Consider the following 25,133-nt stretch of genomic DNA (forward strand, 5'->3'; position numbering starts at 1 on the left):
GTCAGTACTGTTTTATACCATTGAATTATCCAAACAATAAAAAAATATCATATTTTACCTATGCGTTCAACAGGTTCAATAACAGCTGATGATTCACTGAAGTCACTCATGCCATTGGCATTGGTGGAAGCTACTCTGAAGCGGTATTTCTGATTCATTTTCAAAGCTGTCACTGTAAATTCTGTATTTCTAAGCAGGGCTGTTGTGTGTGGTCTGTACCACTGTTCAGTACCTTCCTCCAGCATCTCAAGAACATAGCCCAAAATATCAGAGCCACCATCGTACATTGGCTTTGACCATGCCAAGCTAATACTTGTCTTGGTAGTGTCCACAACTCGTGGCGCAGATGGAGCAGCTGGTGTATCTGAAAGAAAATACACAAAAAAATACATTTATTTTACTTTACTATATACCATGTAATCAAGCATACAGATTTAAACATGTAATAGTAATTTACTGTGGCCTTAGTGGAATATTCATGCTATGGCTATATGAGGGTTTATAAATATTTTTTTATTTACTGTTCTGAATTTAATATACTTACAGGTAGGATCCTTGCAGAGGACACATTGGGAAGAATCACTGGGTTCACTGTTTCCAGCAGCATTTACTGCACTGACACGGAATTGATATTCACTTCCTTCCAGCAAACCAGTTACTTTCAATCGTGTGTCATAAATAGTAAAGTCTTTGTTAACTCTTGTCCATCTCACACTCTTCTTTTCTCTTTTATCAACAATATAGGTACTGATTTCACTGCCTCCATCAGATTCTGGCTTCAACCATTGAATTATAATGTGGTCCTTGCCAACACCAACAGCATCGGGTGCACCAGGTGGTGATGGTATAGCTGTTGAAGAGACAAGTTGTGATAGTAGAATGTTTAAAAAAAAAAAATAACAAACCAATATTTAAAGTATTCAGCTGTAAAACTTATACTTACTGAAAGAGTTTCTTGCAATAATAGATTCAGATTCAAGTGGGACCCCAGGTCCATATTTATTCACTGCTCTTACACGGAATATGTATTCATTGTTTTTAATCAGCCTTGTCACATTGCATGATAGAGTCTGGCATTCAGGTTCAACGATAACCCAGTTTAGTCTACTGGTCTCACGTCTTTCTACAATGTAGTGGGTGATCTCAGCACCGCCATCTTCTTGTGGTGCATTCCATGCTAGAGTACATTTTTCATTTGTAATTCTGCTGATAGTTATTTTTCCTGAACAAGGTCCAGGTGAATCTAAAAACAGAAATCAGTCAACATAAATGGTCACCATGTTAAATATTTTGTAGCATTCAACAATAAAAGACACCATAAAAACTAAAATACTCACCAAGTACTTTCACAAGTACAGAAACTGCTTTTGTTCCACTTGCATTCTTAACAGTTAAAGTATATTTTCCTGTATCACTTCTGTCGCAGAATTTGACAATGGCAAGGGCCCGTTTGCTTGTGTATTGTAATGAGATCTTTTCACACAATTCAAGTTCTTTATCACCCTTCGACCAAAAGACTTTTGGCTCTGGTTTACCACCAATTGAGGCATCCAAAACAAGATCAGATCCAGCTCTTACTGTTACAACATCTCCTTGCAATTTGCTGTCAAGCTCTGCTTTGGGTGGTGCTGAAATTAGAAAGATAGAAAGTAGAAGAGTGATATAATCAAAATAACATGGAAAAATACACACACACACATATATATATATATATACATATATATATATATATATATATATATATATATATATCTTTTATAAACAGAACAACAAAAATAACAGAAATGACATGTTAATAAACATAAAAGAGAAACATTTTATGAAAATTACACTTCACAGTGCTTGATCTTATCCTGTATAACTACTTACAGTATTCATCTTTGCAAGTGACGGCACCAGTGGATTGTGATGGAGCACTTATTACACCAGATGCATTCTTGGCAAGAACACGGAACTCATAAACATCTCCATCACTAAGAGCTGTAACATTGAAGAAGTTTTCAGAAACAGTGGTGTAATTGCATTTCAGCCAGCGACCATCTCCAGTTTCATTAAATGGTTTGCGCTCAATAATGTATCCCACAACTTTGCTTCCACCATCATAAAGTGGAGCAGACCAGCTCAAAGATACAGAAGATCTTGTAACATCTGTCACCTCTGGCCTTCCAGGTGGATCTAAAACAAAAGGTAAAAAGTCACCTTATAAACAAAATTCTCAATTCAAGCAAAGTTCACTATAAATGCCTATTATGTGAACAAAATAGTCATTTTTTTGTGTGTAAAGACTGTACTGTTTCTGCCAGAAAAAAACGATGTCACTGAATGTTATTAGATATTGCCTGATTATTGTTTCGATATATCTAATTAATTTGGTAAAAAAGTCAAATACAATTGCATCTTTAATCTATATATTCTATATATATACTTTTTAATTAAATATTTATATAACTTATAAATTATTGTTATAACAACATATTAGCACTGTTATACCCTACACAGAAACTAATTGCATTTTTTTTTAACTTACCAACTGGATTCTGAGCCATTACAGGCCGCGAAGCTTCACTTGCTTTGCTCAAACCAGCTGCATTCAGAGCATATACTCTAAACTGATATTCAAGGCCTTCCACTAATCCAGTGACTTTATAATTGGAATCAATGCATGGGATTTTATTATCCTTCACCCAAAGAATTGTGTTACGTTCTTTCTTTTCAATCCAGTAGCCTGTTACTTTGCTACCACCATCATGGTATGGTTCTTCCCAGCGAATACCCATAGCATTTGCAGATACAAAATTTACTTCTGGTCTAGTTGGTGGACTTGGTGGCACTAATGGAAGAAATTAACAAATTATCAGTATTATTGTAATGTATATGATTTACAATTTATTAAAAAGAGGTATATATTAAAATAAAAAAATTCTTACCAAATGGATGTTCAGCAACAATGGGTGATGATTCCAGAGGCTTGCTGACACCAAACCTGTTTTCTGCACTGACACGGAAAGTGTATTCCATATACTTTGTGAGATGAGTAACTTTAATTTGTGTACGTTTGACACTTGAATTAACAAGTTGCCATGCTGTTGTACCAGATTCACGTTTTTCCACAATGTAATTTGTAATGTCAGTTCCCCCATTATCTTCTGGTTCAGACCATGTCAATACACATGATTCAGCAGATACAGAAGAAACTTCTATGGGCCCTGTTACTGCTCCTGGTCTTCCAATTACAATGACTGTGACAGTAAATGTTTTAACACCAGCTGTATTTTCAAGTGTCAAATAGTATCTTCCAGAGTCACCTCTCATGCTGTCCTTAACTGTCAATGTTGTTCTATCTTTGGTTGTTTTAATACTAACTCTGTCTGTTTCCTTGAGTCTCATTTCTTCCAGTTTCCATGTTACCTTTGGAGCTGGACGTCCACTTATTGGTATATCAATTGTGAAATTGCTTCCAGCTTTACATGTGATAAGTTGTCTTGAAATTCCACTTAAATCTGCTGTAGGCTCAATCTGAGGTTCTTTAATAATTGCAGAAGAGAATGCTTCCCTTGGATCACTATAACCAGCATCATTCTTTGCACTAACCCTAAACTCATATTCAGTATTTTCTGCAAGGTTATCAATTGTTAAATTGAGAAGTTTTGTTTGTCCAGCTTCGATCCAGTGGTCTGATCCCTTCTGTTTCATTTCAATTTTATAGCTAGAGATGCGGCTTCCACCATCATGCTCAGGTTTAAGCCAGGCTAATGATACAGATGATTTGCTTGTATCAATGATATCTAATCTCTTTGGTGGTGCTGGCTCCTCTGTAGCTACAATTGGCTCTGGTGTTTCATATGGCTCACCTATTCCATATTCATTTTCTGCTGAAACTCTGAAGAAATATGGCAGACCTTCTCCAAGGTCTGTCACCTTTAGGATCTGTCGAGAGCACTTTTCACTGACTGCTTGCCAGCTGCGACGGCTTGCTTCACGTCTTTCCACTACATAATGGTGAATACGTGCACCTCCATCATTGACAGGAGCATCCCACAATAATGTAATAGAACCTCTAGTGACATCTTTGAAAGTAATAGGGCCTGGTGGACCAGGGGAATCTAATACTTTGACAGTGAATGTTATAGACTTACTGCCACTGTTGTTTTCTACAGTAAGAGTGTATTTGCCTGCATCATATCTGTTGCAATTCTCTACAGTTAATGTACTGAATGAGTCTGTTGTATGAATATCAGCTCTCAAGCTAAGGTCAGAGTCTGGTTTAGACCAAATAGCTGTTGGAGTAGGTCTTCCATTATAAGCAATAAAAAGACGAATGCTTGCTCCAGACCTGACAACATGAGTCTGCTTGAAATTTGCATCAATATCTATTTCAGGAGAAGACAATCGATCCACGGTTTGTATTGTAGCAGGTACTTCACAGCTGTCTCCTTTACCTGCTCCATTGACTGCAGAGACTCTAAATTTGTAATCTTTTGCTGCTTCAAGATCAACTACTGTATACTTTGTAGCAACACAAGCTTCAGCATTAACTTTGTGCCATTCTCCAAGTTCAGCTTTGCACATTTCAACGATGTATCCAATAATCTCCATACCACCATCAAAAGCAGGCTTTGTCCATTCTAATGTCACAGATGTTTTTGTTGTGTCTATCACCTTTACAACACTGGGTGCACTGGGAGGATTCACAGGTTCTTTACATTTGATTAGCCTTGATATTCCACTTGAAGCTCCAGCTCCTGCGTCATTTTCTGCTGCTACACGGAATTCATACTCATTTCCTTCAATAAGACCAGTTACTCTAAATCTGTTTTCAGTTATGGGTTTTTTGCTGGATACCTTAACCCATCGAAGGCTCTTCTTTTCTCTTCTTTCAAGAATGTAATGCTTAATTTCATTTCCACCATCTGATTTTGGTCTCGCCCATGTTAGAGTAATGCTGTCTCCAGTTATATGGGTAGAATCTGGAGTACCAGGTGCATCTGGAACAGCTGGAAAGAAAGGTTTGTATATTGATTAACACTGAGTACTGATGAATACACAGCAATTTACTATTTTACCATTTTCAATCAAAACATAAACAATGTACTTACTATATTGGATTTTTGCAATGACTGGTTCTGAATCCAGTGGTCTTCCAACACCAAACTTATTTGCTGCAGACACACGGAATTGGTACTCATTGCCCTTTATTAGTTTAGTGACTGTAAATGAGCAAGCTTCACATTTGTCATCAACTTGTGCCCATGATAATCTGCTTGTTTCTCGTTTTTCAATTACATAGTTAGTTATAGGTGAACATCCATCATTATCAGGAGGATCCCACCATAATGTTAACTTTTCTCCACTTATATTGCTGAATCGTATAGGTCCACCAACTGGTCCTGGTGTATCTATAAATAACAAACACACAAAGATAAAAACAATGCAATTTATTTACTTTTTCCAACAAAATGAAATGCATGTACAGTAGTTATACTTTTAATCATTTTTTATTTTATTAACTGCATTTTAGAATGTTTTATCTTCCTGTGGTAAATATAAATATATACCTAGTTATGTAAAGACAGTATGAAGATTATATTCCATACCTTGCACTCTTATTGTCATGTCAGACTTTTTGAGTCCTGATGAGTTCTTTGCTTCCACAGTGTATACACCACGGTGATCACGAGTGACATCTCTTACAAAAATTGTGCTAAATCCAATTCCACTGTTGATTTCAACACCAAGCCTCTTGTCAATTTCTTTGCCATCTTTCAGCCAGGTAACTTGAGGAACAGGGCGCCCTTTAATCAAAGCTTTAACTCTGATGCTTTCCCCAGCCTTGGCTGTTAGACCTTCAAAGTGTTCAGCTCCAAATTCAATTGTTGGTGCAACTAGAAATAAAAAAGTGATTTAGAATGATGTTAACAAATGTATAAAGTATTTTAAATACTACTACTTTCTGAAACACACATAATAAAATTAACTTCAATCAGGGGCATAAATAAAGGAGCCTCCGAGATCTCAATTAGGAGTTGGCCTGCACCTCTATTGGGTCTATCTGGTTTTAAAATTAGTAGTGTCAATATAGATGTAAGGAAGGTGTTGGTATTTGCCTTTGCAAATATGGTGGTAGAGTTTCCCAGATGGAGCAAAACCTGCCTCAATATTTGTATGGACTAACCTAGGGTAAAGGATGGCTCTCAGTCACAGAGAAGCAGCGGCTCAGCTTTTGCTGATTGCAACCAGCCAGAAATGTTGTCTATATATTTGTTTGTTGAAATAAAAATAATTCACTATCATATACATATTTATATTCTGTTAGGCAACACTGTATTTAAGATATTGTTCTTTTTTTAATATCAAAATATTATTTATTTTAGATTTTAGTTCTTTTAAACAGATTTACTACCATTATAATCTACTTTCATACAGTTGAGATCTTATAAATGATTTCAGTGATATACAGTGTCTAATCTATACATTTTATGATTAGTGTTTTCTCTAATATGTATAAAATAATACATACTGCTTTCATCTCTTGTCATTATGTAGCCAGACGACTGGGAAGGTGGGCTAATTGTTCCAACAGCATTTCTGGCAATTATTCTAAATTCAAAGCGATCACCAGAACTCAGTCCTGTAACTGTATACTGGCATTCAGTAACATCTGTAAAATTGCATCGGAGCCAGCGATCATTTCCTTGACGTTTTTCAATGCTGTAGGCCACAATTTTACTGCCTCCATCTCGCAGAGGTGGATTCCATTTAAGAGTGACTGTTTCTCTTGTTACATCAATATAATCAGGTGTACCAGGTGGATCTAGGAAAAAAATATCAGAAGTCATTAAGAAAACCAGAATTGTTTTTCTGATTATAAAATATCAAAATTATTTGTTATCTACTTACCAACAGGAGATACAGCCAATGTGAACTTGCTTGGTTCACTGACAGGGCTGAGGCCAGCTGTGTTTTCTGCTAGTACACGGAATTGGTAATCAAGACCTTCAATAAGTCCAGTAATTCTGTATTCTCTATTAGATAATGGTGAGGTATTAACCCTTTGCCACAATATACTGTTTCTTTCTTTCTTTTCAACATAGAAACCAGTAACTTCAGAGCCTCCATCATATATTGGTGCATCCCAAGAGATTGTCATTCCATCACTTGTAATATTGTAAACAACTGGTTTTCCTGGTGGACCTGGTGGTCTAAACTGGTGTTTAGCAATAACATCAGCAGAGTTTAGAGGTGGACTCACACCATATCGGTTCTCAGCCCGTACCCTAAATTGATACTCTGTTCCCAGTACAAGGTTTGGTATTTTGAAAGTTGTTCTGGCTACACTCGAGCACACCATTTTCCAGTTAGTCTGTGAAGTTTCACGCTTTTCAATGCTATAGGAAGTAATTTCTCCACCACCATCATCTTCTGGAGCATCCCATGATATGATGACACTGTCAGCTCTGACCTCATCAAATCTAACTGGTCCTCTTGGTTTGGATGGTGGGCCAAGGGTGATGACTGTAATTGGATATGATTTACGAGCAATTCCATTATCAAGAATCAAAGTATACTTGCCACCATTTTCTTTCTTTACATTTTTAACGTTCAGACTTAATTTTGCTTCTGTTTTCTTAAATCTGATGTGTTCACTCTCTTTCAGAGGAATATTGTCCTTTAACCAAGATATAGTTGGTCTAGGTTTTCCTTTATAAGGCAACTCAATGTGTATATTGTGACCAATTCTTACTGTTATTTGGCCTCCTGGTATTTCTGAGATATCAGCTTCTGGTGTAATAACATAGTCTTTAACTGTAATAGATCCAATAGTTACTCCATCACCTAATCCCTTTTCATTTTTAGCAGATACTTTGAAATCCATCACTGAAAGCTCCTTTAGCTTGGTAATTTCAAATTCACATGCTTTACTGATTCCTGCATGAGACCATTCTTGTTGATCTTTCAGTTTGCTTTCTATTACATATTCACTGATGGTACTACCACCATCATAATCTGGCTTGCTCCAACTAAGGGTGACAGATGTTTTTGTGGAATCTTTCATTGCCAGATCTCTTATTAGTCCTGGTATTTCGGATGGTTTTATAGGCTCTGCTGTATCACACGGCTCTCCTAAACCATTTTCATTTTCTGCAATGACCCTGAAGAAGTATGATGTTTTTTCTGATAAATTGGTTACTTTAAATGTTGTATGAGAGCATTTAGTTGTAACAGCAGCCCAGGCCCTCTTGGTGGCATCTCTCTTTTCAATAACATAGTTTGTAATTTCAGCTCCACCATTTATTAAAGGAGGTTCCCAAACCAGAGTAACAGTGCCACGTGAAACATTCTTAACTTGTAGCTTCTGGCATTCTGCTGGTGTGTCAAGCACTTTCACATTAACAAATGTAGATTTTGCATGACCAACTCCATTTTCTATAGTCAAAACATACTTTCCTGTGTCATTGCGTGTAACCTGAGAAATATCAACCAATGTTGATGATTCTGTGTTCTGAATATTGTATCGCTGATCATTAGCAATGTTTTTATCGCCTTTTCTCCATGTTACAGTTGGAGCAGGTCTTCCTTTAAATGGTATCATTATTTGAACATCTTCACCTGCTTTGGCTATAATTGAGGTGCGCAATGCAACATCTAGATCAATTTCTGGCTCCTCTGCAGAAAAGAAGAAATGTTAACATTATGCAATGCATCAAAACGAAGAAATATCTTAATAATGGTAAAAAATTTATACCAATATAACAAATATTTAAATACCTAGTATGTCTTTAGCCTGTGCAGGTTCTGTCATCTCAATAGGTTCTCCTTTGCCAGCACTGTTTATAGCAGACACACGGAAATAATAGTTCACACCAGTCTGAAGATGTGAAACAACATATTCAGTTGTTCTGACTTCACCTTTAGCACTAACAACAATCCATTCTTCAGCATCTCCTTCTCTTGTTTCCACAATATAACTTGTGATATGGCTTCCTCCATCATATACTGGTTTTGTCCAGTTAAGTGTAATAGATGATTTAGTGCTATCCACAATTTTAAGCTTGATTGGTTGCCCAGGTACATCTGCAAAAAAAAAAAGTTATTTTTGTGTGATAAACAATTTTAATCTATCTTATAGAACAAGTGGATTTGAAAATAGAAAAATGTCTTACCAATTGGATCTTCGGCTTTGTAGAAGTCAGATGCTTCTGAAAACGGACCTTCGCCTGCAGCATTAATACCACATACTCGGTAATGATATTCACTTCCTTCAGTAAGTCCTGTTACTTTTTGCCTTGTATCTCGGATAGATTCCTTAATGACTTTGAACCATCTCAAGCTCTTTTTCTCACGCTTCTCAAGGTAATATCCTCTTATGTCACTTCCACCATCTGCAGTAGGTCTATTCCAGGTGACTGTCATGGAATTCTTGGTAATCATGGTAACTTCAGGAATGCTTGGTGGTCCAGGTGTAACTAAAAAAATATATTAACTTTAATAAAAAGAAACTATAAACATGCACACCAAGATCATATGTTAACATGACTTACCAAATGCATTTCTGGCTACCACTGGTTCAGACTCCAGAGGATCTCCAACTCCAAATTTGTTTACTCCTCTGACACGGAATATGTATTCATTTCCTTTTATAAGTTTGGTTACAGTTATGAGGCATTCTTCATGTTTTTCCGACACTAAAGACCAAATGATGCGGCTTGTTTCACGTTTTTCAACAATATAATGAGTCACACTTGCACCTCCATCATCAGTAGGAGGTTCCCACATCAGAGTAATCTTTTCAGCAGTCACTGTTTTGAATTGTACAGGTCCCCCAGGTGGCCCAGGTTTATCTGTTAATGCAAAGTTTAAAAACAACAACAAATTAATAAAATATAGAAAATAGAAAGTGTTAAATATTTTAAAGTACATCATTTCAAATCATGTTGTTTTGGAACATACCAAGCATTTGTACTCTGATGCTTGCTGATGCTGAGCCCATTGCATTCTTTAGTTTCAACTCATAAAGTCCGCTGTTGATTCGTGAAGCATCTTTAATGAGGACAGATGCAAACTCAGTAGTGTTTTCAATAGAAATTTGAGCACTTGTTTCTATTTCTTTTCCATTTTTGAACCATTCAATGGTTGGAAATGGCTTTCCAGATATTCCAAGCTTTAATTTTACAGCTGTATCAGCCTTAAATTTGACAACATCTGTATATTCCGGTGGTATGTCAATTTCAGGTGCACCTTAAAAAAAATATAGTTATGTTAGCAGCTGCAATAATATATATAAAGATAAAACATTATTTCATTTACTATGGATACAATCATACAACTTCTGTTGAAAAATAGTTACATACCAAAAGTGTCAATGCACGTTACTGGGCCTGCAACATCTGATGGATTGCTGATGGAACCAATGGCGTTCTTAGCAAAAACACGGAACTCATATTTGGAATTTTGTGTTAAGCCAGATACATTAAATTGTGTCTCAATAACATTAGTGAAGCTAGCCTTTGTCCATCTGCCATTAGGAAGATCACGTTTTTCCACAATGTATCCAGTTATTTTGCTACCACCGTCGTATGCTGGTTTCTGCCAGATCAAGCTAACTGAAGTCTTTGAGACATCAGAAACACGTACATTTCTAGGTGGTTCTACAAAAAAAATGAAAAACCATATATTGTTAGTGAGTATTTCAATGTGTGAAACACTATCAAACCTAAAACATATTATTTACTGCACTCTACTCATTTATTACTTTTAAAGCTAATCTCAGTAAACATTTACACATTTACTTATCCTTTAAATTGGTTTCACATCACTACTTTCTACAGAATTGTGAAAATTACCGCAAACATGAATACCTAAAAATGAAATAAAAAAATATATTTTAAAACATTACATCAAAATGTACTTACCACATGCATCAATAGCAAGAACTGGCTCTGAAGGGTGGCTTGCTTTTCCTATGCCAGCAGCATTTTCTGCATACACTCTAAATTCATAGATTAATCCAGCACTAATATTGGTGATCTTGAAATGACTTGTGCGGATAATTGTCTTGTTGACCTTCTGCCATAAGATGCTGTTTCTATCCTTCATTTCCAGATGATATCCAATTACTGCACTGCCACCATTAGAGACAGGCTCATGCCAACCCACGTTGATACTCTCTCGTGTAACCATATTGACCCATGGTGTTGATGGTGGCCCGGGTAGGGCTAAAAAAAAGAAAATGTGTTGTGAAATTTGACAAATATTTGCAAGTGCATACAACAAAGAAAACATTCATATGCAACCTAAACCAATACTTACTGTAAGGAAGTTTAATTGTCACACATTCAGAATCTATATGATCACTAATGCCAAAACGGTTTTCAGCTTTGATGCGGAATTGGTATTCTTCTCCTTTTGTGAGCTTCATTACTTTTGTTTGGTTTCTGGCAACTGTAGAAGACACCTCTGACCAAGCAGCAGTACTTGTTTCTCGTTTTAATATAATGTAGTTGGTAACTTGGCTTCCACCATCATAAGAAGGAGGCTCCCACTGTAGATTCACACTATCTTCAGTAACATCACTAATGACAACAGGACCACCAGGAGGGCCTGGTCTGTCTAACACTATAATTTTGAGCTGAACTTTAGTTGTTCCACTAGAGTTAGAAGCTGTTATTTCATATGATCCAGCATCAGAAGAAACACTTTCTTTAAGATTGATGAGTATGCTCTCTGCTGTGGTTTCTGTGTTGCAACGTAAAGTAGATTTGACAGGAATACCATCCTTAGATAATGTGACCTTAGGGAGAGGTTTGCCAGAAATGGGAATATCCACTTTCAGATTTGAACCTGCTCTCACATAGACAGTGTTACTTGGATAACCTCTCATGTCAATTTCAGGTGATTCTGAGAAATACAAGTATGTAAATGAAGTTTAAAACAACATACTTAGTTAATTATTACAAATAACCAAAAATGTTTTTTACGTGCATTTTAAAATCCTTACCAAGTTTTTCTTTCACAGTAATAGGAAGGAGAAGTTCTTTAGGATCACTTAGACCAGCCTGATTTTCAGCGAACACTCTAAAGAAGTAGTCAACATTTTCTTTGAGACCTCGTACACAATGGTGAGTTGTCTTAACGACTGCACATTTGGTCCACTTTTGCTGTCCTTTTTCAAGAGCTTCAATAAGATATCCCATAATTTTGCTTCCACCATCATGTTCAGGTTTCAGCCAAGCTAGAGACACACTGTCCTTGGTCACATTTGTTACTCCAAGTTTTTCTGGTGGACTTGGTTTTTCTGTATAATGAAATAGATACTAAATTAAATTTTTGCTCAAATTACACTGTAAGAAACAGCTTTTTCAGTGTGTTAATTTAGAATTATAATATATGTTATTTTAGGAAAATCAAAAATGTACCTGTTACTTTTACGCCTTCCTTGGTTTCTGCTGGAACACCAACACCAAACTCATTTTCTCCAGAGATTCTGAAGTAATAAACTCCACTTTCCTGAAGACCAGTGACTTTATATGTAAGACGATGGCAGTTGTTTGTAACTGTGACCCATGATTTTTTGCTTGCTTCACGTTTTTCAATATGGTAATTCTTAACTGGTGCACCACCATCATTTTCAGGAACATCCCATGACAAAACAGCAGATTCTTTTGTTACATCTTTCACAATAATGTTTGATGGAGGACCAGGAGAATCAAGAACTTTTACAACTAAAGTCAATGTTGCTGTGTTCAGTACATTCTGCAGTGTAAGTGTGTACTTGCCAGAATCATTTCTTGTGGCTTTTTCAATAGTAAGTGATGTTTGACTATCTGAAGTATCAATAGATGCTCTTGAACGGAGATCTGTGTCTGGTTTACTCCACATTACATTTGGAACTGGTTTACCTCTGTAAGGCACTGTCATGGTAAATGATCCACCAGCTTTAACAACTAATGTTTTACGCATTTCACTATCAATGTCAAATGCAGGTTCTTCTTCTCTGTCCTTGACAATCTGTGGCTCAGAATTGTCACTTGGGTCACTAGTACCAACTTTGTTAACAGATCTAACTCTAAAAGAATATTCAGCTCCTGTAGTTAGTGCAATTATTGTATATTCAGTACCTCTGACATTGGTTACAGCTGTGGACCAATCACTTTCATCAGATCGTTTATACTCAATTGTATAACCAGTAACTGGGGAACCTCCATCAAACAGTGGTTTTATCCATCCAATTGTTATTGTTGATCTTGTTGAATCTATAATTTTAGGTTTTGAGGGAGGAGATGGCAAGAAAACAGGATCCTCTGCCCGAACTAATGGTGAACAATCACTAGGAGCACTGATGCCTGCTGCGTTTTCTGCATAGACACGGTATTCGTATTCACACTTTTCTCTTAAGCCAGTAGATTTTACTCTTAAATCATAAACCGGTTTTTTGTTTACACGCATCCATCTCAGACTATTCTTCTCACGGCGTTCAATTATATAGCCTGAAATTTCACTTCCACCATCACTGTCAGGTCTTGCCCAGCAAAGAGTCATTGAATCTTTAGTTACACTAGTAATCTCTAATGATTTGGGTGCAGTTGGTACAGTAAATGGATCTAGGGCTTTGATAGCTTCACTTTCCAAAGGCTCGCCAACTCCATATTTGTTAACTCCCATAACTCTGAAAACATATTCATTACCTTTCAGAAGTTTTGTTACTTTACAAGAGGTGGTTCGTAGTTCTGCTTCACACAGTGTCCATGCAATGCGGCTTGTCTCACGTTTTTCTACAATATAGTGGTCAATCTCTGCACCACCATTCTCCTGAGGAGGGCCCCAGGAAAGTGTGCACTTTTCAGCTGTTATACCAGTGATCTTCAGTGGACCTGCAGAAGGACCTGGCCTATCAAGTACTTTAACATTAACAGCCAAAGACCTGGTTCCTGCAACATTTTGAAGGGTTAACACATATTGGCCTGAATCCCTTCTTATGCAATCCTTTACAACCAATGCAGTGGTCTTGTCTGTTGAGTTTACTTCCATTCTTGCTTTTTCTTCAATTTCTTTGCCATCCTTTGTCCATGAAATTACTGGATGAGGGCGCCCTGCAATATCTGCATTAATTTTAAGGATTTCTCCAGCTTTGACAACAACAACATCCCTGAATTTAACATCCATCATTATTCGTGGAGCATCCACATCATCTTTTACTGTAACAGGTCCTGTCGATTCTGATGGTTCACTAAATAATCCTGCAGCATTCTTTGCAATAATGCGGAACTCGTACCTTTGATCTTCTGTTAGTGCAGTTACATCAAAATAAGTCTCCTGAATGTTAGTAAAGTTACATTTCAGCCATCTGCCATCAGGTAGCTCTTTTCGTTCAATAATATATCCTGTAATCTTTGCACCGCCATCATATTCTGGTTTAGTCCAGGACAATGAAACAGATGTTCTTGTGATATTTGTGACTTCTGGCTGACCTGGAGGGTCACAAGGATCTCTTGCAGCAACTGGCTCACATGATTTGCTGCACTTTCCAATGCCAGCAATGTTTTCAGCATAGACACGATATTCATACATTAATCCTTCTTCAATACCTGTAACCTTTAATTGTGTATCAGTTATGAGAGTTTTGTTAACCTTAGTCCATAGAATGCTACTTCTTTCTTTTCTCTCTAGGTGATAGCCAAGCACCTGGCTTCCTCCATCATTGACTGGAATTTGCCATGTTACAATCATAAAAGCTTTTGTGGCATGGAGTGCTTGTGGTGTTCCAGGGGGACCCGGTGGTTTAAATGGATATTGTGCAATAACAGATGGGGTATCTGTATAATGACTTCTGCCATAACGATTCTCTGCACAAACACGGAACTGATATTCTGATCCTGTTGTCAAACGTGCAACCTTGATTGATGTTCTTGCTACTGTTGCTGACACTAATTCCCACACAGTTGTAGTTGTGTCTCTCTTTTCAACTATATAGTTATTGATATGACAGCCACCATCATATTCAGGAATACCCCAAGAGAATGTAATACTGTCTGCACTAACATCATCAATAGTTATAGAGCCAGGTGCACCAGGTTTATCAAGTACTATAACACCAATGGTAGCTGTTGCTGTTCCTGCAATATTTGATGCAATTAATTCATAATTTCCAACATCATCTTTTGATGCTTCTTTAATTGAAAGCAGTGTTGAAGTCTTTGAAACCTGAACATTCACTCTAGTTGTTTGTTTTAAGGCCTGTCCATCTTTCTTCCAGTTTATAGTGGGTGATGGTCTTCCTCGAATGGGTACATCAATCTTAAGGTCATCTCCGGCTTTCACACTAAATGTATTGAATAGTAATTCCACTGATGGTTGAATTTCAATATCCTTTGCAACAACAGGGACTCCAAGTTGTCTTGGATCACTCTTTCCTTTTTCGTTTACAGCAATTACTCTGAATGTATATTCTTCTCCCATAGTAAGGCCGGATATTGTTGCTTCAAGAGCTTTTACTTGAGTACAAGTGCTCCATTTTTCACTTCCCTTTGTCTGCATTTCTACTATGTAGCTTGTAATCTTGCTACCACCATCACTCTCTGGTTTTTCCCAAGAAATTGTAGCAGTGCTACGAGTAACATCAATAAGTGTTACTCTTCCAGGAGCAAGAGGTGCTTCAGATACTTTTACTGGATCAGTAGTACTAACAGGCAATCCAACACCATGTTCATTGGCAGCCAAGACACGGAAATAATAAATCCCTCCTTCTTGTAGCTGTTCAATCTTAAATGTATTTTTAGTGCAGTTATTTGTTACTGTTGCAAAAGCTTTCCTTGTAGATTCACGTTTCTCAACAATGTAGTTTGTGATTTTAGCTCCTCCATCTATAAGTGGTGGTTCCCAAGACAATGTTACTGAATCTTTCCTGATTTCTTTTATAGTTAGGTTTACAGGTGCACTTGGCGAATCAAGTACTCTGACATTGACAAAAGCCGTTCTTGAGCCACTGTTATTTTCTAACGTCAAATTATACTTTCCACTGTCAAATCTGTTTACATTGTCCACAACTAACATTGTATAGGAGCTGGTAACCTCAATTTGAGCTCGGTCACTAAGGGTTCCTTCTGCTTTTTCCCATTTTACTTCAGGTTCTGGTCTTCCTTTAATTGTAACAAACAAACGTAGTGTACCACCAGCCCGTACAGTAACAGTTTTTCTCAAATCAGCATCAAGTTCAATTTCAGGAGGCTCTAATTTTTCAGCAGCAATAACTGTACCAGGTATAGCAGCAGCTTCTCCAACTCCTTCAGAATTGATGGCACAAATACGGAAACAATATTCTACATTTTCTTTCAGTTTTGTGACTGTAAACTGTTTAGCTTGTAATCCTGTGGGAGGTGTGCATGCAGTCCATTCATCAGCAGCCGACTCCTTAACTTCTACAATGTAGCCTAAAATAGGTGCACCACCATCATAAATAGGTTTACTCCAGGCAAGAGATACAGATGATCTAGAGGTGTCGGTAACTTTTGGATTGCTTGGAGGGCCTGGAGGATAGACAGCATCACATGCTCTGTAGAAAACAGAGGGTTCACTTGGTTCTCCAACACCTGCTGCATTTTCAGCTGAAACCCTAAATTCATAGAAATGTCCTTCTGTTAAACCTGTTGTTCTTAATCGTAGGTCAGTTAATCTTTTCTTGTTGCATTTTGTCCATCTAATGCCATCTTTGTCTCGTTTCTCGAGAATGTAACCTTCTATTTCTGCCCCACCATTATCTTGTGGACGTCCCCAGGTCACAACCATAGAATCTTTTGTGATTGCAGTAACTTCAGGTGTTGTAGGTGCACTTGGAGGTTTAAATGGATTACGAGCTAGAACAGGTTCTGATTCAAGAGGTTCCCCAATTCCATATTTGTTCACAGCCATTACACGGAATATATACTCATTTCCTGTAAGGAGTTTAGTAACTTTATGACTAAGAGCCTGCACATCTGATGCAACCTGAGTCCATGAGAGTCTGCTGGTTTCTCTCTTCTCAATGATGTAATGTGAGATATTTGCACCACCATCCTGTGCTGGGGGACTCCATGCCAAGTAACATTTTTCTGCTGTCACACCTGTAACATTTAATGGACCCTCAGGAGGCCCTGGTCGATCCAGGACTTTAACTGTTATTGGTACAGACTTTGTTCCTCCTACATTGCTGAGATTTAGTACATAGTGTCCACCATCGACTCGAACACAGTCTTTAACAGTCAGTGTTGTACGCTGAATAGTAGATTTTATTTCCATTCTTGCTGTTGCTGCTTCAAGCGCCTTTCCATCCTTTGACCAAGTAATGTCAGGAATAGGTTTACCATGAATATCAGCTTCAAGCATAAATGTCTCCCCAGCATTAACAACTATAACATCTTTGTACTTTGGATCTAGAGAAGCTCTGGGTGCATCAATTTCATCTCTAGCTGTAATAGGCCCAGTACTTTCAGAAGCTTCGCTGAAGTTTCCAGCAGCATTCCTAGCAATAACTCTGAACTCATATCTTGCATCCTCAGTAAGTCCAGTTACTGTAAATTCCCTATCTATTACATTTGTAAAGCTTGCTTTCATCCAGCGACCATCAGGCAATTCTTTCTTTTCTACTATGTATCCTGTTATTTTACTGCCACCATCATATTCTGGTTTTGCCCATTGCAGAGTGACATAATTTCTGGTAATAACAATTGCTTCTGGTCGTCCAGGTGGATCACATGGATCGCGGGCAATGTATACTTCTGATACCTTGCTTGGTTTTCCAATTCCAACAATGTTCTCAGCAAACACTCTATACTCATATTCCAGACCTTCTTCAAGTCCATTTGTCTTTAGTTTGGTGTCTTGAAGGAGTGTCTTGTTTAATTTAGCCCAAAGGATACTATTTTTCTCCTTGCGCTCAACATGGTATCCAAGAACTTTGCTTCCTCCATCGTTAACTGGTTCATGCCATTGAACAATCATATGATCTTTTGAAATTGATGTTACAAATGGAGTTCCTGGTGGACCAGGCTCTTTATAGGGATACTGCACAACAACAGCAGCAGAATCCAGAGGTGTACTCTTTCCATAACGATTTTCAGCATAAATTCTAAACTGATATTCAGAGCCTGTTGTAAGCCTTGTCACTTTAATTGTTGTTCTAGCAACTGTTGCTGACACTGTTTGCCATGTGGTAGTAGTTGTGTCACGTTTCTCTACTATATAGTTATTTATTTGACATCCACCTGTATATTCAGGAGGGTCCCATGAAAATACAACATAATTAGAGCTAATTTCTTCAAAACGCACAGGTCCTTTGGGTGGGCCAGGTTTGTCCAGTATAATAACGCTAATAGCTTCTGTTGCTGTTCCAGCACTGTTTGTTGCAGTTATTGTATACTTTCCAAAATCATCTTTGTTGCTTTCCTTAATATGCAAGATAGTTGAAACTGGGGTGTCCTCAACATTAACTCTAGTTGTTTGTTTCAGTGGCAGATTATCTTTTACCCATGTGATATTTGGTCGTGGTCTACCAAATACAGGTATGTCAATCTTCAGATCTTCTCCAGCCTGTACATTATAGGTATTGAACATAAGTTTGAAACTTGGTTCGATAGTCAAATCTTTAGCTATTACAGGAATGCCAAGTAACCGTGGATCGCTCTTTCCCTTTTCATTATAAGCAAGCACACGGAATGAATATTCTTGTCCTGGGCTTAACCCAGAAACAATAGCACTACATGTTTTGATTTCAGTAACAGTGCTCCATTTTTCTACCCCTTTTGGTTGCATTTCAACTAAGTATCCTATAATTCTGCTACCACCATCATGTTCAGGTTTCTCCCAAATAAGGGATACACTTCTTTGTGTACATCAGTGAGAGTAATTTTGCCTGGTGGTAATGGCGCTTCTGAAGCTTTTACAGCATCTACTGTTTCCACTGGGACACCAACTCCATATTCATTTTCAGCCATGACTCTGAAATAATATATGGCTCCTTCTGTAAGATTTTCAACCTTATAACTTGTTTTATTGCATTTAGAGCTAACATTAGCATACGCTTTTCTGGTTGATTCACGTTTATCAATAACATAGTTTTTGATCTTTGCACCACCATCAATGAGTGGAGGTTCCCATGAAAGTGTGATGGAATCTTTCTTAATGTCTTTTACAATGAGATTTAATGGTGCCCAGGTGTATCAAGGACCTTAAGCGTAACAAATGCAGATTTTGAGCCACTGCTGTTTTCCAGTGTAAGAATATATTTTCCAGCATCATTTCTGTCACAGTTATCTATCGAAAGCTGTGTGTAATTGAGACCTCTTTCAATCTGTGACTTCTCAGTAAGCTCAGCATCTTCTTTTGACCAATTTATCTCAGGAGTTGGTCTTCCTTTAAATGGAATATGAATTTTGACATTACCACCAGCTCTTACAAGTATTCCCTTTCTGAGTTCAGAATCAAGATCAATCTCAGGAGCCTCAAGCTTATCTTCTGGTTTTACAGTTCCTGGAATAGTTGCAAGCCTCACCCACACCAGCCTTATTTATAGCACACACACGGATTTGGTACTGTTGATGTTCAGTTAGCTTTGAGATCTCATATTTAGTAACCTGTAAACCTGTTTGTGGAGTGCATATTGTCCATTCTGCTTCATCTTCTTTGCAGATTTTCTACAATGTATCCTTGTATCTCACTACCGCCATCATAAATAGGCTTGCCCCAAACAATGGTAATTGAATTTTTAGATGTGTCCACTACATGTGGGTTTGTAGGAGGTCCAGGTTTGAAAATAGGATCAGATGCTTTAAAGTATGTAGATGTTTGCTTGATTCACCAACTCCAGCTGCATTTTCAGCAGATACTTTGAATTCATATTCATGGTCTTCTGTTAATCCGGTAACTCTGAATCTTAAATCTGTTATTCTACGTTTGTTACATTTTGTCCACCTAATACCAGCTCTATCTCGTTTTTCTACAATGTAATTAACAATTTCGCTACCACCATCACTTTCTGGTCTGTTCCAACAGACCAGTCATAGAGTCCTTTGCAATGTTAGTTACTTCCAGTGCTCTTGGAGCACTAGGAGGCACAAATGGATTTTTCATTAACACTGCTGCAGATTCCAGTGGCTCACCAACTCCATATTTGTTAACAGCCATAATGCGGAAAATATATTCATTGCCTTCCAAAAGTTTTGTAACTTTTAGTGATGTTGTTACAACTTCAGGAGCAACAACAGTCCAAGCAAGTCGACTGGTTTCTCTTTTTTCAACAATATAGTGAGAAATATCACTACCACCATCATGCTGAGGGGGACCCCATGCTAATGAACATTTGTCAGCTGTAACTCCAGTTACATGAATTGGTCCTTCTGGAGGTCCAGGTCGGTCTAGTACTTTTACTTGAATAGTAACTGTCTTAGTGCCTGCCACATTAGAAGCCTGTAAAATATACTGACCACCATCAATTCTAATGGCATCTTTTACAACAATAAGGGCCTTAAAATCAGTATTCTTTATTTCACATCTTGCTGATTCTTCAACTTCCTTGTCTCCCTTGAACCACTGGATATTAGGAAGAGGTTTTCCATGTACATCAGCATCAAGTTTGAATGTGTCACCTGCATTTACAATAATTGTATCTTTGTATTTTGGATCCATTGAAATTCTTGGAGGTTCTACTTCATCCTTTGCTGTAATTGCACCTGTACTATCAGAAGGCTTGCTGATGGCTCCAGCAGCATTCTTTGCAATTACTCTGAAATCATATCTATCATCTTCTGTAAGCCCAGTTACAGTAAACTGTGTTTCAATCACATTTGTAAAACTAGCTTTCATCCAGCGCCCTTCTGGAAGATCACGTTTTTCAACAATGTAACCAGTGATCATGCTGCCACCATCATATTCAGGTTTCGTCCAGCTCAGTGTTATTGCAATTTCTTGTTACAATTATTGGTTCAGGACATCCTGGAGGATCACATGGGTCCCGAGCCACATAGCACTCTGAAACTTTGCTTGGTTTGCCAATGCCAACAATATTTTCAGCATAAACCTTAAATTCATACTCAATGCCTTCTTCAAGATTTGTGCTCTTAAAATATGTATCTGGAATAATAGTTTTATTAACCTTTGTCCACATTATGCTGTTTCTCTCTTTTCGTTCAAGATGATAGCCTAGGATTTTGCTTCCACCATCATTTATGGGTTCATGCCACTGTATAAGCATACTATCCTTTGTTATTGTTGCAGCAAAAGGTGTGCCAGGGGGTCCAGGTTCCTTGTATGGATACTGGGCAAATTATTGGTTGTGATTCCAAACCAAAGCTTCTGCCATATCTGTTTTCAGCAAACACCTTAAATTGATATTCTGTGCCAGTCTTCAGTTTGGACACCTTCAATGTAGTTCTTGCAATTGTAGCTGAAACAGTCTCCATACTGTAGTGGTTGTATCTCGCTTTTCACTATGTAGTTGGTGATTTGGCAGCCTCCAGTGTATGCAGGAGGACTCCAGGACAAGGTAATGCTTTCAGCACTAACTTCATCAAATCTGACAGGACCACTTGGTGGATCAGGCTTGTCAAGAGTAATAATTTCAATAGAACCCACTTTCTGGCCAATTACATTGGTGACATTAATTGCATACATGCCTGCATCATCTTTATTGGTTTCCTTAATATTCAAAACTGTAAGGTTTGCTGTATCTGTAACATTAACTCTAGTCGTCTGCTTAAGAGCCTGGCCATCTTTTGTCCAGGTGATGGTTGGCTTCGGCCTTCCAGAAATTGGTACTTCAACTTTCAAATCCTGCCCAACTTGAACACTGTAACTACTAAATGTGGGGTCCGTACATCTGGTTCAATTACTAGATCTTTGGCAACAACTGGAACTGCAAGAGACCCTAGGATCACTTTTTCCCTTTTCATTCACTGCTATTACTCTGAAGAGATATTCCCCTCCTTGTGTTAAGTTTGTTACTACTGCTTCAAGTGTTTTAACACGAGCACAGTCTGACCATTTCTCACTTCCTTTAGCTTGCATTTCCACAATGTATTGGATAATTTTGCTGCCACCATCATGTTCAGGTTTTTCCCATGAAAGTGATACTGCATTTCTTGTTACATCAAGTACTGTAATCTTTCCTGGAGGCTGTGGAACCTCAGATACCTTAACAGGGTCAGAAATGTCTGCTGGAACACCAATGCCATATTCATTTTCAGCAGTCACTCTAAAGTAGTAGCTGCAGCCTTCCTGAAGCTGGTCTATTTTCCATGATGTTTTGTGGCAGTTTGTTACTACTGCTGCATAAGCCTTCCTAGTGGTTTCACGCTTTTCAATTATATAGTTCTTTATCTTTGCTCCTCCGTCTAATACAGGTGGCTCCCATGTAAGTGACACAGAGTCTTTAGTAATTTCCTTTACTTTAAGGTTTACAGGTGCACTAGGAGTATCCATAACTCTGACAGTTATAAAGGCAGACTTTGTACCACTGCTATTTTCTAATGTAAGTGTGTATTTTCCAGAATCAAATCTGTTGACATTATCAAGAACAAGAGTGGTAAAACTACTTGTGACATCAATCTGAGCTGTTTCTCTAATTTCCCCATCAACTTTACCCCACTTAACTTCTGGTGCTGGCCGACCTCTGATTGGAATAAATAGTCGCAATGAACAACCAGCTCTAACATTTAAAATTTTTCTGAGCTCTAGATCAAGATCAAGGTCAGGTGTTTCCAATTTCTCCTCTACAATTATTGATGCAGGTAAATCTGCATGCTCTCCAACTCCAGCCTTATTAACAGCACAGATACGGAACTTGTACTCGTGTTTCTCTAATAATTTGTCAACTTCAAATCGTGTTTCCTTGATGCCACTTGCTGGAGTACACATAGACCATTCATCAGTGGCTATATCAAACTTTTCGACAATGTAGCCTTGTATTTCAGAACCACCATCATAGATGGGCTTGCCCCATGAAAGAAATACTGATGATCGTGTAACATCAACCGCCCTGGGATTATTTGGAGGACCAGGTTTATATATGGGATCACATGCCTTGTAATAAATGGAAGATGGGCTTGGTTCACTTAAGCCTGCAGCATTTTCAGCAGACACTCTGAATTCATAATGGTGGGATTCAACTAGGCCTGTTACTCTGAAACGTAATTCACTGACCAACCTCTTATTGCACCTTGTCCAACGTATACCTTCTTTGTCACGTTTTTTCAAGTACATAGCCAGTTATTTCACTGCCACCGTCAAATGCAGGCCTTTCCCAAACAACAATCATCGAATCTTTGGTGACTGCTGTGACCTCAGGTGCTTTTGGAGCTTGAGGAACAACATATGGATTCTTGGCAATTACAGCTTCAGATTCAAGAGGTTCTCCAACACCATATTTATTTACAGCCATAACACGGAAGATGTATTCATTTCCTTCTAGAAGTTTGGTTACTTTATGGCTTAGAGTTTGTACATTAGTTTCAACTACTGTCCATACTAAGCGACTGGTTTCACGTCTCTTTCTATAATATAATGTGAAATATCACTGCCCTCCATCTTGAAGCGGTGGTTTCCACGTTAATGTACATTTTTCAGCTGTAACCCCAGTAATTGTTATAGGGGCTTCAGGAGGTCCAGGTCTATCAAGAACCTTTACATTAATAGGTACAGATTTTTCACCAGCAACATTTTTCAAAAATAGAACATATTGGCCACTATCCACCCGAATAGCATCTTTTACACTGAGAGATGCAGAGAAATCAGTATTTTTTATTTCTAATCGAGCTGTATTTGATAGCTCTTCTCCAGCCTTCAGCCACTGAATGGAAGGTATTGGTTTGCCATACACATCTGCATCTATCCTAAATGTCTCACCAGCATTTAGTGTAATGGTTTCTTTGTACTGTGGATCCATGCTTACACGAGGAGGCTCAACTTCATCTCTTACAGTTATTGGGCCCAGTGCTTTCTGAAGGTTCACTGAAAATTCCTGCAGCATTTCTTGCAATGACATGGAATTCATACTTTGATCTTCAGTGAGTCCTGTAACTGCAAACTGTGTTTCAATTACATTGGTAAAGCTTGCCTTCATCCAGCGACCATCAGGCAACTCTTTCTTTTCAACAATATAACCAGTGATTTTACTGCCCCCATCATATTCGGGTTTTTTCACTGAAGGGTCACTGAATTTCTTGTAACAATTATAGGCTCTGGACGGCCAGGAGGATCACATGGATCTCGGGCAACATAACATTCAGATACTTTACTTGGTTTTCCCAATGCCTACAATATTCTCTGCATAAACTCTAAAATTCATATTCAATGCCCTCTTCAATGTTTGTTGTTTTAATTTTTGTATCTGGAAGGATTGTTTTGTTCAGTTTTACCCAAAGAATGCTGTTTCTCTCTTTGCTTTCAACATGGTAACCAAGGATTCCTACTACCACCATCAATTACTGGCTCATTCCACTGTACAACCATGCTATCTCTGGTTACAGCAGATACAAAAGGTGTTCCAGGAGGACCAGGAAGCTTATATGGATATGTGCAATAACAGATTCTGACACTAAGTATCCACTCTTTCCATATCTGTTTTCAGCTGCAATTCGGAATTGATATTCACACCCTGTCTTTAATCTTACTGCCTTTATTGTAGTTCTTGCTACAGTTGCTGAAACAATTTGCCAAACTGTTGTTGATGTGTCACGTTTCTCTACAATGTAGTTGTTGATTGAACTTCCACCATCATATTTTGGAGGTTCCCATGAAAGTGTAATGCTATCAGCAGTAACTTCATCAATTTTAATGGCCCAGTTGGAGGTCCTGGTTTATCAAGAACAATAATGTTAAGCTGTTCAGTGGCTTCACCAGCAACATTTGCAAGTTTTACTGTATACTGGCCAACATCTTCTTTAGAGGCTTCTTTAATTGTAAGCAAAGAGTTGTGCTCCGTAACTTCTGCATTAACTCTTGTAGTCTGTTTTAATGGTAGGTTATCCTTGTGCCATGTAACAGATGGCTTAGGACGTGCAACAAATGGTACATCAACTTTTAGGTCTTCTCCTGCAAGAACACTGAATGTGTTAAATAGAAGTTTAAATGCAGGTGCAATTACAAGATCTTTTGCAATCACTGGTACACCC

At 37.9% G+C, this 25,133-nt stretch overlaps 1 protein-coding gene across 1 annotated transcript in view; it reads right to left on the bottom strand.

Moving 5' to 3' along the window:
* TTN (titin) overlaps positions 1-25,133 on the bottom strand; it is a 274,184-nt gene that overhangs the window by 20,741 nt on the left and 228,310 nt on the right. Inside the window, 41 exon segments of the mRNA XM_053712845.1 lie at positions 59-364; positions 545-850; positions 944-1,243; positions 1,338-1,628; positions 1,870-2,175; positions 2,528-2,830; positions 2,928-4,994; positions 5,097-5,396; positions 5,595-5,882; positions 6,518-6,811; positions 6,898-8,664; positions 8,767-9,072; positions 9,162-9,464; positions 9,540-9,839; positions 9,949-10,236; positions 10,350-10,646; positions 10,911-11,213; positions 11,308-11,895; positions 11,996-12,292; positions 12,414-18,857; positions 18,860-19,177; positions 19,180-19,510; positions 19,512-19,658; positions 19,660-19,814; positions 19,817-20,021; positions 20,023-20,925; positions 20,927-21,286; positions 21,288-21,421; positions 21,424-21,450; positions 21,453-21,831; positions 21,834-21,887; positions 21,889-23,211; positions 23,213-23,950; positions 23,952-24,019; positions 24,022-24,162; positions 24,165-24,267; positions 24,269-24,301; positions 24,303-24,425; positions 24,427-24,536; positions 24,539-24,796; positions 24,799-25,132. Of these exon segments, the coding sequence (XP_053568820.1) occupies positions 59-364; positions 545-850; positions 944-1,243; positions 1,338-1,628; positions 1,870-2,175; positions 2,528-2,830; positions 2,928-4,994; positions 5,097-5,396; positions 5,595-5,882; positions 6,518-6,811; positions 6,898-8,664; positions 8,767-9,072; positions 9,162-9,464; positions 9,540-9,839; positions 9,949-10,236; positions 10,350-10,646; positions 10,911-11,213; positions 11,308-11,895; positions 11,996-12,292; positions 12,414-18,857; positions 18,860-19,177; positions 19,180-19,510; positions 19,512-19,658; positions 19,660-19,814; positions 19,817-20,021; positions 20,023-20,925; positions 20,927-21,286; positions 21,288-21,421; positions 21,424-21,450; positions 21,453-21,831; positions 21,834-21,887; positions 21,889-23,211; positions 23,213-23,950; positions 23,952-24,019; positions 24,022-24,162; positions 24,165-24,267; positions 24,269-24,301; positions 24,303-24,425; positions 24,427-24,536; positions 24,539-24,796; positions 24,799-25,132 (21,898 nt within the window).

This window comes from Bombina bombina, chromosome 1 (genome assembly GCF_027579735.1).
Source record: "Bombina bombina isolate aBomBom1 chromosome 1, aBomBom1.pri, whole genome shotgun sequence".
NCBI lineage: Eukaryota > Metazoa > Chordata > Amphibia > Anura > Bombinatoridae > Bombina > Bombina bombina.